Genomic DNA, 18396 nt, shown 5'->3' with positions numbered 1-18396 from the left:
CCCATCCGAGACGCCGTCACAGCGCACGTACGCGTTGCTAGGGTCTAGCGGTTGCTAAGGGCACTGAGGCCTGGTTTCCTCCTGCAGCCTGACCTCCCCTCCGCTGTCATGTTGAAGGTGAGAAATGAAAGGAAGCAAATAGAGCAGAGCCACGTTCACTACGCCATGTCTGTGTGGAGATATTACGTGTGTTCAGCATGGCGGCTGTCAGCCTTAGTCAGTGAACAGATGGTGGCGCTAGTTAGCTCACAAGGGGCCCGGTGACCCTTCTGTCTCCTGAGCGCCCTGTCCCTGCTGTGTGACTATAAGTGTCAGCATGCCTTCCTCGTGTTAGTACTGCTAGAATAATTGCATAGTCCACACATTGCGGCTGTGATCTGCAGCTCCTTCAGGTTGTTGTCTGTACAGCAGGACTTGTAGTAATAAATGAATTGTGTAAATGTATGGAAACTGAACATAACACTATTCCTATCAGTTACTATGTGTGGTGACATTGGCTCTGCTGTAGTACTTTACATTGGTTTCTATCACTATCCTGGTGCTTCTTATTACCATGTTATTTACATTTGCTGATTCAGTCATTGGATCTAGATAATTTGGAGAATTGTTGCTCTTGGTGCATTCACTTGTAAGACCTTCATAGTGTATGGTGTCTAATGCAGACAGTTCTGTTGTAGTCAGTGGAGCCAAACTGCAGTAACTACATGGTGTACAGAGCAGGGATCAATATATATTAAGACTAGCCGTTCTTTTGCGAGTCTTTATTTGTGCCTCAACAGGTGGTACGCCATAATTACTAAGGGCTAGTTCACACGGGGCATCAAGGGGCAGATTATGGTGCTGAATCTACGTCATAATCCGCCCCCTTACAATGGAGGTCTATGTAGATTGCCAGGCTACTTTTTTCCGTGAGTGGCATGTTGCAGCTCACAGAAAAGAAGAATTGACATGCTCTTTCTTCAGACGGACTCTGCAGCCCATTCATTTGGGCCTACTCCGGAGCAGAGAGCCGCGACGGGATGCCGTGCACTGCATCAGCATCCCATCGCGGCAGCTGCCCCGGAACATGCACACGCTTATTTGCATTTGAACTTAGCCTAAGAGGATTTGGTGCATGATCTCAAATCTACACCACTCCCTGAGAGATTTGCGGTATAACTCAAATTATTTATTTTTTTTAGTTGAGGCAAATTTTTGGCCATTTTCTATGCTCTGTACCCTAGATGGGCCACTGTTTACTTTCAACAGCTGTAGATTGGTGGGGGTGTTGGACAACCCACTGATCTGATATTGAGGACCAATCATAAGGATAGACCAATAATATTTAAAGGCTGGTACTCCTTTAAGGGCTCATGCAGGTTGGGGCCCCATGTTGCAAAAAGACAGTGTTCTGGCCGCAGCAGAAACACTGTGGTAAAAAAAAACGCAGCATTTTGCGTTACCTTCAATGTGGATTGTATTCTGGCTAATCCCACCATACAGTGCAGACGAAAATCTACAGAGGAATGCTGCTATTTAAAAAATGCCTTTTTTGTTGTAAATCGCAGAATGTCAATTATACCTATGTACTGTAAACGCTGGTGTTTTCCGTGTAGGTGTAATTGAGGCAGAAAGTCTGCAGAGGAAAATTGCAGACTTTCTGTGAAAAACGCTGCGTTTTGCTGTGTGTGTGGCCTTAGATGCACACACCTTTATTATGGCTACATCCAAGGCTGTGGAGTGAGTAGGCCAAACCACGGACTCGGACTACAGGGTTCGAGCTGATTTTGCACAAACCCAGCGAAAAATAAACATGGCATCTTTGATAAGATTTTGTATGTGGAGCAACATGGCTTCTAGGGAAGTTTTTTTTTTTTTTTTTTTGCATACACAATTACAGAAGGGCTCTGCTTTGTACATGACCCCAAATTGCCTATATTCTGCATATACTATAATATTCCGTTTCCCTACTGTTCTTTGAAACCAAAGTTTCATCACAATCTCAGGGGTCATAGGGCCTGTAAAATTAGTAATGGCTAAGATTTGCAAAATAAAGCAAAATTAGTGCCATAGGTGGTAATATGTTATGGGAGAAAGTTATTAAGCGCAGTTTATTTGTCACAGAGTAGTTGACAAGCATTGATCCTATTTATTGTAATTTATTGGATCCGTATAGCAGCCATTAACATTTTTGACCTTTGTGCATTCACACAACAGGAAAAAACTGGAAAAATCCAGCATGTTATGCCTATGAATGCAAAGGGGTAATCTAAGGCTGGGCCTCAGATCTTTGCTGGGGTTGCAGTTTTTTTTTGTTTTTTTTTGCAATTCAAAGTTTATTGATTTCCAACAATAATAAAAGAATAAGGCTATAACAGGATTGTACAAAAGTCGCGCCAAGTACAAACATTGTACCCAGATAAACAACAGGATCAAAAACCAAAGTGGCACATCAGGATCACTGATTTAATCTCTAGAACTAAAACTGATACCCTGAAAGGTCTGCCAGGCTTGGAGATATTGCAAGAGCAGATGTAAATGCTGTTATTGAGCAATTTAGTGCTTGGCAGGTTCGGTAGAAATTGTAAAAATTGCAGAAAGTTGTCCCCAGACCCCATATAGTGTAGGTCAGTGTTCAGGTAGTTCCAAGAGAATGAATCAAACGTTGAATGCGAAGTACTGAAGTTGGGTATTGAGTTGTTTTACTAGAATTATGATGGCTATTGAGTAATGAAATGTGTACGGACCAGTTGTGGATTTGATATGCTATAGTATTCAGCTGATCAGGGCCAGCAGATTTATTATTATTATGGAAGGAGGAGATTTCATCTTCAGTGATCAGGCCTGATAGCACCTCCATTTGTTCAGAACATAAATAACTCCATCGAGTCTTTAAGGCTCCAGGTGGCCCCTGAGTTATGTGGGTGTTCCACAGTCCTAATTAAGTCGTGTCTGTTAACTGTCTTATATCTGGGTGGCGTCCTTTTAGGATAAGTTCACACAGGCTTTTTTGGTCAGGATTTTGAGGCCGTATCCGCCTCAAAGTCCTGACCAAAAACATGGCTCCCATTGAAATCAATGGGAGCCGGTCAGTGCTTTTTTCCGGAAGCTGTTTGTTCCGGTTATCGGAAAAAGAAGAGATATGCTCATTCTTTCAGGTGGAGTCGCCTCGCGAATCTGCCTGAAGACACTCCCTCCCGACTAGGCCCATTCATTGGGCCTAATCCAGAGCGGATTATGATGGTATTTACAGGAGCTATTAGGAGGGGCAGAAGTACCGCTTGGTATTTAAAGACAGTAAAAGAAAATGGGCACAGTATGGGAAAAACTGAATGCGGACGTCTTTTCAAAGAAGGGCCACTGGATGGCAGCAATGTTGACTAAAAGTGTCAGTATATTGATGCATTAAAAGTCTAATACTAGGTGTGAAAAACAAATAAGGGAAGTCTCTCATTAGGAGGTAGAAGTTCAAGAAAAATAGGCAAACTCCCACTGACGTAAGTGGCACAGAATGTTTCAAGATGTCTCACAGGGGGGATAGTATTATAAAGAGGATCAACACATACTAATTTGCCTTGTTCGCCACCTAGGTCCAAGTCAGTTAAGGTGTGGCCATACAGGAAATTCAATTTCCTGCAAGTCCCCATATCCAATTAGTTTAACAGATCTGTTCATCCATTACATTAAATTAAGGCCCCTTGTACAGCAGTATGTGCAGGCCGCCTGATATCATCCGTGTGCTGGCCGTGCTTCTGTGCTTGAATGAATAAGGGCCACAGAAGCAAGGCCGCAAAACCAGACAGGAATAGGACCTGTCTTGCGGACTAGACTGTCGGCCCACACACTGATCACGGTCATGTGCATATGCTGACAGAAATGAATGTGTCAGCGTGCTATCCGGTAAAAACCCCTACACATCAATAACCACAAATACAAAATTATTAACAATTTGTAATTGATTAAGTCTTAAATCAATTCATTAAAAACACAAAACAAATAGCGGAAGAGAATACAAAAGGGGAGGAGGTCGCATAAATACCAGGGAAACCGAATAGTTACATCGTATAACTGAATATTAATTATTCCAGCTCATACATGAGGAAATATACCCATACAGATGCAAGCATAAAAATACAAATTTATATACATGATACCAGCAAACTACATAGAATTCATGACTATAAATAGAATAATGAAAATAGCAATACAAATGAGTTGTCATATCCCAAAGTTTATATCTGAAAATAGAGTCCTTGCGTCAAAGAGCTAGAAATAACAAGATTTAAGTAATAGCTTGCTTTATAATAATAATAATAAATTTTATTTATATAGTGGCAACATATTCTGCAGCGCTGTACAATTTGTAGGGTTCAAATACAGACAGAAAGATACATTACAGAGAAAGTCATTTCACATAATGGGACTGAGGGCCCTGCTCGCAAGAGCTTACAATCTATGAGACTTGCTTTATCGTGCGGCTATTATAGTGGTGGACCACCATTGTGGAGTATAACTCTGGTGAGTATGGGTGAATAACCACATAGGTAACATCACATAGCCAGCAAGATCAATATAGCAAACATTAGGGGGACTACAATCCCATCACGAACATAAGACATAGGACGCAATAAAAGTCATATAATACCTTATCCTAGTCTGTGCTGACCTCCACCTCCAGCCTCAACACACGTTTCACCACTTTTTCCTTAGCTACAGTTTATCCTGTGTCCAAACGATAAGGATTAATTGTAGATTGTTGGGGGTTCAAATGAGGGGACTAATTATGACAATGGGGCCCCTTTTACCCACATGCAAATGAAGTAGTGGTGCAACTCTTTGGGACTGTATATGCTCTGATAAATTGAATATTTGGAATTCCTATTAAAGAAGATTCACTGAAGGAGGCTGACCATACCACCATAGGAATTGTATGATAACTAAAACTTCACTTGTATTTGTAGTCCATTAAAACATGAAAAAGAAAGTATAAAAACATGTCCCACACCATAAACTGCTTGCCAAAGGCAAATAAACAGTGAGGATAGGAGGCCCTATAGGGAAATTAGCCCTACAGAGTATTCCTTACTGCCTCCCTATACCACAAAAGATGTGGGCCAAAACTCCACCGACATTAACCAGAACAGAACCTCTATATTGCTTGCTCAATGGATGACTCCCCCACCTCTCCCAGGTTACTGGCCTAACGCCACGCCAACAGAGAGGGGAGGTACCACTGGCTAGGCTCCTGTTAGGGTTGTCAGTGTGTGGGCACCACACCACATACACTGACCCTATGGTGGTTTGGTCAGCCTCCTTCAGTGAATCCTCTTTGGGACTGTGCGCCAGAAATAGTCAAGTATTACACTATATTGAGCTTCTCTTCAGCAGTCCAATAGAGCCGAAAGGAGCCTCAGTACAACCACTGCCCTATTCACTCTAGGGCAAAAGGGACCCCATTCTTGTGATGGGATTCCAGTGGCCATTACATACACTGTGGCACAACTATGCTTTGACACCACTATGAACACAGTATCGTATAATATTTCTTACCATGTTTGATGTAGCCATAGTATATGTTTGTGACATGTAGCCAGTTAGTGGTAGCTGATGTTACTGATGCCTTTCTCCTAATAGCAAGGATCACTTCTTGCTACAGTTTTGTCGATGACCTCTTTACACTTTTGCACACGTTATTTTGTGATATACGGATCTACAGTCACCAGGGGGCGGTATAGTATTTTCTAAGAAATAGCATAACATTATTTATTTACCTGTACTTTTCTGCCATTTCACTCTTAGCATTATAGCGCTCTAAATGTAGTAGTTTGTGTGATAATGATGACTCTTATGAAAAGGCCATAAGACATAGTACTGAACTATACTGATGGGCAGGGGTCTCAAACCCAGGTAAGTGGGCCTCATAGAAAAAGGTTGAAGTTAAGGGGCTGCATTCTTTTCGAATACTAATTCATATATAAATATATATATGTATGTATACACACTGTCTACCAATAAGTATTTGGACACCCATGCAAATAAAGATATCTGTGGGCATGATGTACGTCACGCCTTCCGCCGTTAAATAGGAAACAGCATTGACATTAGTCACATGCAAGATGCCACGAAGTGCAGAGTTGTCCGATTTTTAGAAAGGCGTAATTGTGGGGTACCACAGAAATGGTCGAACCTTAAGGGACATAGCAAGTGAACTGAATTACCCAAAATCGACAGTGGCCTATGTGATTAGGAAGTGGAAGGTGAACGGTGATTGTTGGAATTTGCCCTGAGTAGGCCGACCCCTGAAACTAGGAGATAGAGACCGAAGAGTGCTGGCCAGAGAAACCGCACCCGATGGCTCACATACACCCGGAGTTTCATTAGGCATCCGGGAGTATTGTGTCGATCAGTACCATCTGTAAGGAAGCATCTGCTGGGCTCTACCAACTATTGAATAGGAATAAATGTTGCTTTTCTCTCTCTCTCTCTCTCTCTCTCTCTATATATATAGTTACCACATATTCTGCAGCACTTTACAATTTGTAGGGTTCAAGTAAAGACAAAATGAAGCATTATACAGTAAAAGTCAATTCACACAATGGAACTGAGGGCCCTGCTCGCAAGAGCTTACAATCTATGAGGTAGCAGGGGTGACATAGGATATAGTATAGGTCCGACCGTGCAAATTCGATATGATTATTGTTAATCAATTAGTTATTTGTGCTACTATATTACTATAATAAGAAATTTGCATGTTACCATAGAAATATATATTGCCCCCATAGAAATATAGAGACTCTCCTCTTATATACAGCCTGCTGCTTCTATTGAACTAGTGCACCCATAGACATATGTAGTGGCTCTGCCCCTATATACAGTCTATTATTCCCCACCCCACAGTAATAACATACTGTCCGGTAACAATTCTTTAAAAAAAATCCTCCTCTAGCACCAGCGATAAAGCAGTGTGGTAAAGAGACGCCTCTGCTCTGACACATTACACTCCAACATGACTGCGTTTAGGGAAGCCAGCACGCTCCTCCTTCAGCCTGCTCTCTGCTGTCAGGGCCTCATGTCACCCATAGGCTGCATGTTTAAGACCTCTGCTATAGGGGAAGAATTAGCTCAAACAGATCTCAATTATATTTACTCGGAACTAGATGTGAGTAAATATAATTGAGATCCCGTTGTGTATCGGGTGATCACCAGCACTATTATACAGGTTTACTGAAGCACTTGTACAAGCGTAAATTCCAGGTACTTGCCTGCATCATTGGTTCTAATAGAGCCAGTAGAGACTGACTTACCAACATATTGTGTTATATTGTTGTTAATACTTTAAACAACATAAGACCGAGTCGGGCATCATCTCCTATGCATTGGCTTCAATGTTACGTAAGTTAGTAGCAGTCTTTGAATTTTGACAGGATACACATAGGAAATCCTCCTAATCTTAATGCTGATATGATCTCTTCCAGGAAACTTGTAAACCAAAATAATGATTTATGTGAATTTCCTGCTTAGTGAGGGTTCTGTGAGTTCTAGTAACTTGGAGCCTGTGTTTTGATGTCAGCTGCTTGTCTCTATGTAAACATTAACCAGTGAGACAACAGGTTTGGATAGTCTGTTATTTATAAACAAGTATACAGCAGGGTTGTAGACAGAAAACATCTAGGGACGTTGCTTCTTCCTTGTCCTTAGAGTGGCTTGTAACCGAATATCCTTAATATCCTTATCTTAGGTAAACATTCTGTAGGGCCAAATCTATTTCAAGCCATCTGGTCAAATATAATGTGTGCAGTGTAGAAAGAGACCAGAGCACTTGGAAGACATGTAAGAGAACACCCCTCTGTTCTGCATCTGCTCACAATGCAAAGCTAGTCAGTTACTGCCAGTTGACATCTTAGCTAGGACCACATCACAGTTTAACTCTTTGGGTTATTTTGAGGATTCTGTGATTTGTTTTCGTATCAAACAACATCCTGCAGTCAGAATGAGACAAACAGAGTCTAAAAGAGAATCCAAGAGCAGACTGGACTCTGATCTGCTTTCTATTGTCTGTCTTTTTGTAGGACATAGTAGCGTGATAAACTAAATCATTGTGTCCTGGAAAACTTGTCGCTTTGTTGTTCATCTGCTCACTCCACATCTGCTGCCCAGCATGTGAAACATGATCTCGACAGATAGGAGAGCCAGGGAGCAGTGGAGATCAGACACATGTGATCTGTGCTGTTCTGTACATAAACTGTAACCAACATTTTATTTCTGTGCACCTATTTTACTAAAAAGGTGCAAAATGTATAATAAATCTTGCACAAATTCACTTACAGGAAATCATTTGAGTTTTTTTTTTGTTGCCCATGTACTGTTCAGTTGCCTCTATTTTTGTGCCGCTTTAAAAATGATGCATGTCATAAATGTATTGTACAATATTACTACACGTAAATCGGTCCTGCTTTCCCCAACAAAAAAGCGACAAAGCCTTTAAGATAGGCCCAAACACATGACAAATCTTGCACACATGGCATAGAAGACAGTTCAGACTTAGATAAAAATAGGCTTAAGTGCCTTGCTAAATGCCACCCAGTGTGTACACTACAGACTGACCCTGCAGGACTTTGTGTCCATGCAAAAAAAACAAATGAATGGGTTTTTAAACTGACTGTCAGCAAGCCGTCCTCTATGCAGTTTTTCTGGGAATTAGGACCAAAACCCAAAGGGCGGACAGCGGTGCAAGTGTGAACACCGCATAAGTGTGGTCATACAAATCCATGTGAGAATGGCTACATGTTTCATCTTGTGATGTGACTTCTAAAGCAACAGATAGCCATCGAACCCCATTGAAGTCGTTGGAAGGCCTGGTGATTTGTTGTCATCCGTTATTAGATGGGTTTTCTTTATTGGTTTTATGTTCTTACCATGGACCAGAAGAATGGATTTAGCTGCGCCATGCAATGGCAACTTTACACAGGCATCTCAGTTACATATCGTACAATCAGTAGGGACTAATCCTGTTATATGAAAACCATAAGTAACATAGTGGTTAACGAATTTGTAACCCCTTTAATGGATTAAGTTTACCTGTTCAGCATCCTAAACTCTGTGCCAGATTGGGAAGCCATAATGTAGAGTGTATGTAACTCTGGAGGATCTCTTCTGTCCTGCATTATATAGGCAACCCATTGATTTACATGGGTCCTGTGGTATTGCTATGTTTCCACAGGGATATTGAGCACTTACTGCCAAGTTTCTGGGGGCCTCAGCCCAAAGATACATTGGGGGGAACTTATTAAGACAGATTCTTTGTATTAAAAGTGTGAGACAACTATTTCCTTTGATGCCAGTTTTCTGAAGTAGAGGGCATAGTGTATATATATATATATATTACGAGCTTATCACCCTTCTAACAACTAGATATTGGGCAGAGTTCCTCTTTAATATGGATAGGGAGGCAGAATATTTAGTTTTGCTGACCACGCTACCCTTTCCAGGCTATATCATATGACAGTGTGATATATGGCAGTCGTTCTGGATTGCCAGATGTTGTGAGACTTCAGCTCTCAGCATTCTGATAATTGTAGTTTTGTTATAGCTGGAGCTCCCAGGTTGGAGACAGCTGGTATGTCTGTATGTCTGTATGTAAGTAGTTGTACCAGGTGGCCATTCATAATCCTTAACTCTTTTATACAAAGTACATGCTGAATGGAAACTTTCTACTTTCTCTGAGCACATAGTACATCTATTCAGAAGCCAAGTCTAAGCTACGTGTACACTGAAAGGAAAAATATTTTTTTTGCTGAATGTCTCCTGCGGTGTTTGCTATGTCCTGTGCACTTGCTGTGGAATAGACTTTGTCTTTGGCGTTAGTCTAAGTTTACATGGTGTTTTTCAGTTTCCTTTGATAAAGGGATTGTGTGAGTTGAAGTTTATTTATTTTTTTAAGTGGCCGGTTAAGTTACAATTTTTTGCACTGACATCGCTATTTTCCCCATAAGGGTCAGAGCACAATGATTTTTTTTGGCGCTGATTTTGACGCTGAATCTGCCTCAAAATCAGCCTCCAAAAAAAGCCTCCCAATAGAGTTCTATTGAGAGGATTTTTTGGAGGCTGACTTTGAGGCGGATTCAGCATCAAAATCAGCACTAAAAAACTCCATTTGCACTGACCCTAAGGAATTTGCCTGAAAGGTTCTCCTAAAACAAGTTGGAGTGCTGTTATTATTATTATTATTATTATTATTATTATTAGTGGTAGTAGTAGTAGTAGCAGCAGCAGCAGTTGTTGTTGTTGTTGGGGGTTACATACAATACACAAAATATACAGGTAGATATAATACTAACAATGACTGACTGGCACAGTGGGGTAGAGGGCCCTGCACGCAAGGGCTTACAATCTATGTTATCTGTGTTGCTCCCCACTGGTGTGTGTAAGCCGGGAGGCAGTTTAGAGAAGACAGAGTGCCAGGGTAGTTTTTAATTTTTTAACATTCTATGCCTATGGCCACTTTACCTGTGAACTGACCAACCCATTTAACTATAATATATGGGGAAGACGGGCAAGAAGAGTTTAGTTGATCTGCAGCGTTCAAACAAGAGAAATACAACTTAACATGGTGTCATTTGGATGCTGCCTATTTTATACAAGACCATGCATGGTCCTCCAGAGAAAGATATAGTGATCCCTCTCTTTGTTTCTCTCTGCATATGTGTGATCTAATGAAAACTATCTTTTACAACAGTGCGTTGACGTGTGTAGACAGTGACAATTCCACTACCTTACATCTTGTAATTGAGGGGCCTGTAGGCAGCTATAAATAGATGCTATGTCTGTGAAAGTGAGAGGTGTCCCAGAAACTGTGGTTGTTTTCATGGTAATTCCATTCGCTGCAAGCCCTGGCAACCACATAACAAAGGTGCAGCACAGGACTGGACAAGACGTTAAATAAAAAATGATTACTTCTCGCCTATCATGACATCACCAGTTGAGCATTTAGCACACCTGTAAGTATTTTTTTTATATTTTCTTTTATTTATTAGTATATGTACAGTGCATTAGCAAGTATTTACTACATTACCATCTCCTAAGAGACATGGGATGTTATGGCTGCATGGTCATGTGTGGGCAGAAAGAGGCCTTTTCATCAGAAGGGCTTTATCAGAACAGAAATCCAGAAAACCGTGCAGGAATTATTGTAAATGCCTGGTGTATATGAAAAGTACACTAATATTATGTCCTAACAATGGCACCCATCCTTTTTTTGCCACATTTTACAACTCTTGGTCGGGTAGGTAGAAACAGTGTCTACAAACACATAAATGTAGCACCTGCTAATATCTTTGCAGATCCCCAATGCCCACCTTCCCGTGTAGGGGCTACGCTGCTTCCTTTCTCAATCCAAAATAAATCCAAAATAAATAAAGCTGAAATAAGAACCTGCTATTACTTGCAGATGTGTCCCTGCTATGCCTCAGTTTTCTAGTTTGGGTACGGTTTTGTGCTAGAATGGAGTACCATTGGTGCTGTTCAGTTGCCATCATTTTAAACATGCCACAAATCTTACATAAAGAGAAACTTGTTTCATTCACTGCCGTGTTTTGTACGGTTTCCAAGAAATCCCACACACAGGGTTGAGCCCGCAGACATACTTGGTGAATTAATTCCAGTTGCACCCAAGAGCTTGAATAATTTTTTTTTGATGTAGTATAATAGACAAAATATGACTATGTATCACACAGGATGTAAAAAGACATGGCCCTTAGCGGAAAAAAGCCCAAAGATAAACTATAACTGAAAAGCCGGAAACAGCCGTAACAACTGCAGCCAGTAACAGCAGCAGAATTTATGAAGTCCTACTTAAGGGAAATGAATAACATTGTCTTTGCCCTTAACCATGAAAGATGCAGACGATTGCTAGAATTTGAGCAAGGAACAAGTGTTTCCATCCTAGCAAAATGACGCCCAGTTATATTTCATATGAGATTCTTGTCTGCTGCGTTGTGTTAGAATGCTGACTCCTTAGGGCTAGTTCACACGGGGGCAAGGAGGCGGATTTTGACAGCGGATTTCGCCTCAAAATCCGCCTCCATACAATGGTGGTCTATGGAGACCACTAGCGTTCTTTTTTCCGCTAGCGGAAAAAAGAAGTGAGCTGCCCTTTCATCAGGTGGATTCCGCGGCTCAGTGAGCCGCGGCTTCTGCCTGGCGGCAGCAACCTCCGCAGTCGGCCCATTCATTTGAGCCAACTCCGGAGGAGGAAGCCGTGACCGCGACGGTCGTGGCAGGCGGGTTTTGACCAGAGAGTGACGCGGCTCCCCGCGTTACTCTCGGTGCCAAAATCCGTCCCCAGTGTGAACAAGCCCTTAAAGATGTCACACTGAAAGCGAACATGTCAGGAGCTTTTTACTGTGCAAACCACCACCACTAGCTGTCTAAGGTGGCTTTGTGCTTTGTTAATGTATGCTTGTGAGCCTTTCTAAAATCTAAAAAAAAATACTTTTATCCCACACCCAATGCTAATTACCCTTTTGCATTCAAGGATGTGGAGACACTGGCCTCGCCCTAAACCCATACAGTCTGACTTGACTGATGTCCCTAAGGACAAGGTACTCAGGAGGGAATTTATTAATCCATCTATGCCAAAATTGAATATTACGGTAAATCTGTGCCACTTCCTGATATTCATGGGAGTGCTCCTGATTTATTAACCCTCTAAGGCCCTGTCAGACATTGGAAAATGAATAGAAATGAATAGAAATTTGAGGCAGATATCTGCCGCGGATTCCTCTTCATTTTCCACCCCTATATACCTCATGGCAGGACCATCGATCAGTGGTCTAAATCAGCAGGGAGTCTTGAGACACAAAATCTGTGGCAAGATCAAGCAAGACACTTATTTTATTTTTTTTTGTTCAGATGTGATCTTTGTCCCCATTGAAAACAATGGAAGGCAGAATCTGCTAATTATTTTAATGTAGATTCCACCCCAAAACTGGTGGCAGATTCTGCTCTGTGAACAGGGCCTAACAATCACATTAAGGCCACAGCCCCACATAGCGTAAATGCCACAATTTTGTCACAGTGTTTTACAGTCCTTGCAAAGTGGATATGATTCTGGATAATCCCGTCCACACATTGCAGAAAAATATCCGGACATGCTGCAATTTTAAAAAACGTTTCGTTTTTGTAAATCACAGCATGTCCACTATAAAACGGAAAACTCTGCAGACTTTCTACAAAAAGTGTTGTGGGAAAAAACACTATGTTTCCACCATGACTTTTCTCTCTGTGCTTTTTGGCTGTGGCTCGCTCATGGAGCCTTAGCCTATAATGGCAAAAACCTCCAGAAAATGCCCCTTTTTTATTACAGATTTTGAATTTTTTGCTCATGTAAATATTACTGGCGCATAACTCTGGTAACATTTTATTTCTCTCTGCATTCTAGTTAGCATAACTTTTTAAATTGTGTTTTAATGTACCGTATATACTCGAGTATAAGCCGAATTTTTCAGCCCAGTTTTTGTGCTGAGAAAGCTTCCCTCGGCTTATACTCGAGTCAGCAAAAAAAAAAAAAAAAAAATTATTATTTTTTTTTTTTTAGGAGGGTGAGGGGGGTCTATGACCAGCCACAATATCAATGTATAGAATCTCACATAAAATAGTGCAAAAAAAAAAAAAGAAAAGTTAAAAAAAAAAAATAAAAGTTGTAAATCCCTCCATTCCCTAGAATACATATGAAAGTAGAAAATGACTGTGACACACATACACATTAGGTATCCCTGTGTCTGACAGTGCCCGGTCTACTGAATATAGGGTATCTGCAGTGCTCCTGTTCCGTTGGGAAGGGGTTAATAGGAGCACTGCAGGTACCCTATATTCAGCCAGGCTGAAATCCAAGTGGGGAAAAAACCCCAGTCCTCAAGCTCAGGGAAGGGGCAGACAGACAACCAAAACACCCCCTCCCCTTCTCCAGCAACTACTGCACCCAAAAACTCCACCCATTTTAATTTTTGACATTTTCCAGTAGCTGCTGCATTTCCCCCCTCGGCTTATACTCGAGTCAATAAGTTTTCCCAGTTTTTTGTTGTAAAATTGGGGGGGTCGGCTTATACTCGAGTATATACGGTAGTTTTACAAGAGCTCATATTTTATGGGTACTTTTTGTTTTTGATGGGTGTGATGAACAAAAGACCAATTCTGGCATCTGAATTTTATGGTTTGTGATCATGGTTTACATGTAGAATAAATATACATACTATATATGTACTAATTTTATCTTATAGGGTGTTAAAAATTTGATGATACCAGTTTTGTATTTTTTGTTCATTAAAGGAAAAAAATGTAAACTTTTTTTTTTCTGTAAAACCACCTAAATGCCTCAGTCTGCAGCATTGAAGGAATTAAAAGGCAAGTATGACAACAAAAGTGTATCTGAACTCACTGACACAGGAGAATGAGGAATTATTCTATTCTTCCTGCAGCTGCATTTGTTCCCTACACACTGGTTGAAGTTAAACCTACAAGTATATGCAGCTCCACTTCAACTAGTGATATTTTGGGATCTACTGAGGATACAGGCATAATCTTGGCTAGATTGAGCAGATCTAGGGCACAGCCAGTTTCACTTTTGTCCCCAGTGTATTAAACTTAAAGGAGTTGTCCCATCTCAAGGTTCCTATCTATACTGCTAGTTTATGTGGATTTAAGACTTTTCCTAAATACATTACTTAAGCAAAACTGCTTTGTTTGGCCGCTATCTGAGATTATTCATTTCATTACACTACGTTTCCATAACCACGAACCCGGGGATGATCTTATCTCTCCGCCCAGGACAAGTGACGTAGCTCACTGCTCTCAGTAGGTAGGGGGGGGGGCTGAGTGCTCGGAGCTTGTGTTTCTGAGCTGTTTCTCCCTCTTCCAGTCGGCTAATTGAATTTTTTTGATAAGGACTGAGACAGGGAGTCTGTTACCTCTGTATGTAAGATAGCATAGCAAGTGAGAAGCATAGTAAGTGAAACCCCAGCCACCAATTTACTGAGAAAACCAGGAAGTGAGCCAAGCACAAAGCCTGTAAGTTGGTAAATAGGCAAGTTGGGAATACCACTTTAACAGAGGAACTGATACCACCACCATCACATCCAGCTCTTTGCATCATTTAATAGCCACTGCTTCAATGATTCTAGATATTTTTTGTGCTTCATATACTGTTTAGGCTCTGTACTGTCACGTGGACCGTTTCTGAACAGGTAAAGGGTGTGATTCTGTGCTCTGCCCCGTCACACCCTCTTGCCTTCTTTTGCCTGATATTACCCTTCTGACAGCACAGAGCCCAAATATATGAAGCACCAAAAATAACAGTACTTATTGCTCAGGAACCACTACACGTATGAGAACAGAGCCAAAGTAAGTTAAACAATAAAAATGACATTTAAAGCAGGACAAGCAGAATATGGCAGAAACATTTCAGTAATATTGGGAACACTGTTTTTTCAGCAGAAATAACTGACCTGTCATTTTGTTTTAATATTAAGTGAAATTTATCCTGTTCAAACATAATAAAGTTAATATTTACATGGATCTGTAGCAGTGCAAACTGCTGATCCGCAACAGACTCCGATTTTGGCTGTGGACAATGCACCTTGGGAAATATAATGTTGTGCGAACATAGCCATAGTCTGTTATGGCGGATGTGGGCTTACATACAAAAAAAAAAAAAAAGTACTCTGTGCAAATGTTCTCTCAGTTGTCCCTGATGTATGGAAATTCGTCCCTGTAAAAAAAGAAATGAAAGTGAAAGGTAAATGTATTGCGAGATAAAACAATACTATAGCATTGCAAAACTTCTTGTTTAATGGTTGTAATGAGGCTGCGAAGTGTGTGTGTGTGCGTAATTTATGATATATATATATATATATATATATATATATATATATATATATATATATATTATTCCTTTAAAGTGTTTTGTGTTCACAACACAAAATACAGTTTAGCAAAGCAACATATTCCAGTATTTTCTAACCTGGGTGAGCTATCCAGGTCTGTACAGAGAGTTGTGTTCACCTCTATTTTACTGACTTCACTTTAAAGTCCACTATCTACAGAAAGGTTTAGACAACCCCTTTTTTCGGGGTCCAGTTATTGGGGGTGATATACTTTTGCAAGCTTTAGTGTAGATTGTAGATTTCTTATTGCAGTTGCTGTACTACTTTTGACAGATGACGCTAGGCATCTACTCCTAAGAACTTCTGCTATATGACTAGGCGCGATCATCACTTATTTCCTGTTTAGTCTGCTATTACCATGTTAAAAAGAATTCTTGCTACTTTATCATTTCCTAGTTATTATTGCTACTACTTCAATAGAAGTAAACAGAGGTACAAGTGTTATATATGAATGTAGTGGATAACAACACTGAATAGATCTCAGGACCTGCTGCTCCCTAAAAATATTTGAGGTCAATAAGTTCATGTGTTATTTTGGTTCCTACAAGTAGCTTACTATCTATACAGTATATTGATCATCTGATTTTATAGAATATGCACCTTGCAGTTTTTTCATTCAGCTATTTGCAAATGGGGTGAGCCTGGTTGCAAAATAATCCCCAAACAGGAAGTATTGGTGAAACAGAAAATCCCCCAACAGTTTCCTTGTTTCTCTGAGCACTGACCTACAGTACATTCTTGAAGACGTTATGACAAGCGTTTAGATAACAACCAGTTTTTTTGTGTGGTGCTTTGTCTGTATTGTACTCATAGTAACCCCCTTCTTTCCATATTACTGCCCCAAATCCTACATTTAATGATCAAGTTCTTTCTTTTTCAGGCAGTGAAGTTTTTCGGTGTCCCTGCTAGCCTGAGTTTTGCCTCACTTCATGTGCATGCAGCCAGTGAAGCAAAAGCTTCTCCGAAGAGTCTCATAAAAGTGGAAGAGGTAAATGAGAACTACACAGACCGAAAAAAGAAGCCAGTGGGGGATAATCTTTCATACACAATGAGAGAAGCCATATTTGTCACTGTATAACCTGAAACACTGGTTTATGTTGAGAAGAAGTACTATGTAATTACTGATGTAGAATTAGGGAGAATGACTGCACTCAGATGTCTTTGACCCCTCCTCAAATGGAGAAAAAAACTGACTGACAGGTAGATAGTCTGTTGGATTTTTTCACCTTACAAGTTTGATATCTACAACAATGGCTCCTATCATTCCCTGATGTGCTTTTGTATTCTGATGATGCACATAGCATGGTGTGAGGAATATATGGCATCCATATCAAGCTACACATTCTCTTGATTCTACTTTCGGCTTTGGCTCAAAAACTGCATCTTGAGGGTACGTGTCAAATTAACCTATCATAACATCAGTGGAGCCAAAGCTCTAACAGTAATGGTTCAGCAAAAAACACCATAGTTTGAAGGATACTATGGTCTAATTCCTAGAGGTGTTTGGAGGTTGTGGCCCCAGAGTCATAAATCTGATAGCCCCAAAGATCCTCAATCCAACACTGTTAGGGTTCCCTGAATACAGTCAGGAAAATACAACCTGTATATCATGGTATTTCTTGGACTGCACTGTATCCAGAGACCCGACCTCACAGAATCCTAGTTATTTCTGATGCTGTGAGTTAATGCATCACTGCACGACTACTCTCCCCTGATAAGGAAGTGACTTGCCACATCATAGATGACTATAATACCGTGAGTTCGAGTCTTAGTAAACAAATGCAGTCTGATGTATGGGCTGACTTCCCAGACTTCAATTGCCTGTTTGTAGGGAGCCTTAATAGCTGCATAGAAAATGAATAGTGTTGTACACAATGCCGTTTTTAATGTGGTTTTAACAGCGTTCAACTTCACTGTCTGACTACACTGTAATGTAGACACAGACTCAAGACTTAGGCATTGATCCATATCAAATGTACAGTAGACAGTTCCAGAATTCCATAAGTTCAGTGAACCTTAAAGCCTCTCAGATTGCTGTGTTTACACTCAATAGCCGTAGCTTGAGAAGCTGATATTACGGTATATACATTTGCTTGAATATTTTATATTTGAGGTTGGTGGATTTCTAATGTGTTCTACTCTTCAATCTTTACAGCTTTCTCTGTATTCCAGTCCAGTCCCAGAAACCAAATATATTGAAGACAAGAAAACAGAGTTAGAGGAGGGAATTTCATGGCTGAGAACATCCACTTCACCTTATACTCAGTGGTGTCAGGTACTGTCCCATGTGCCAGTGTTAGAACCCCTGCCCCATTACTGGATCAGGTTAAAAAATAAGGTGCAACAAATGAAATACCTGTGTAGTATATAATAATGTATAAAGTGTAAAATCACGGGTTTGTGTGTTTGGATGTTTGTATGTTCGGATGTTTGTTCCTCAATCACAGCCAAACAGCTGAACGGATTGGGGGGAAATTTC

General features: G+C 40.6%; 1 protein-coding gene across 1 annotated transcript in view; it reads left to right on the top strand.

Annotated features, from left to right (window-relative positions):
• Positions 1–19: 19 nt before the first annotated feature.
• APOO (apolipoprotein O) overlaps positions 20–18396 on the top strand; it is a 40720-nt gene continuing 22343 nt past the window's right edge. The window contains exons 1-3 of the mRNA XM_075262652.1: positions 20–117; positions 16798–16905; positions 18073–18192. Of these exons, the coding sequence (XP_075118753.1) occupies positions 109–117; positions 16798–16905; positions 18073–18192 (237 nt within the window). The 5' untranslated portion in view covers positions 20–108. The remainder of the gene's footprint in view (positions 118–16797; positions 16906–18072; positions 18193–18396) is intronic.

Source organism: Leptodactylus fuscus, chromosome 2 (assembly GCF_031893055.1).
Source record: "Leptodactylus fuscus isolate aLepFus1 chromosome 2, aLepFus1.hap2, whole genome shotgun sequence".
Lineage (NCBI taxonomy): Eukaryota > Metazoa > Chordata > Amphibia > Anura > Leptodactylidae > Leptodactylus > Leptodactylus fuscus.
Note: the sequence above shows the minus strand (reverse complement) of the source record. Positions and strands in the feature narration are given on the sequence as shown.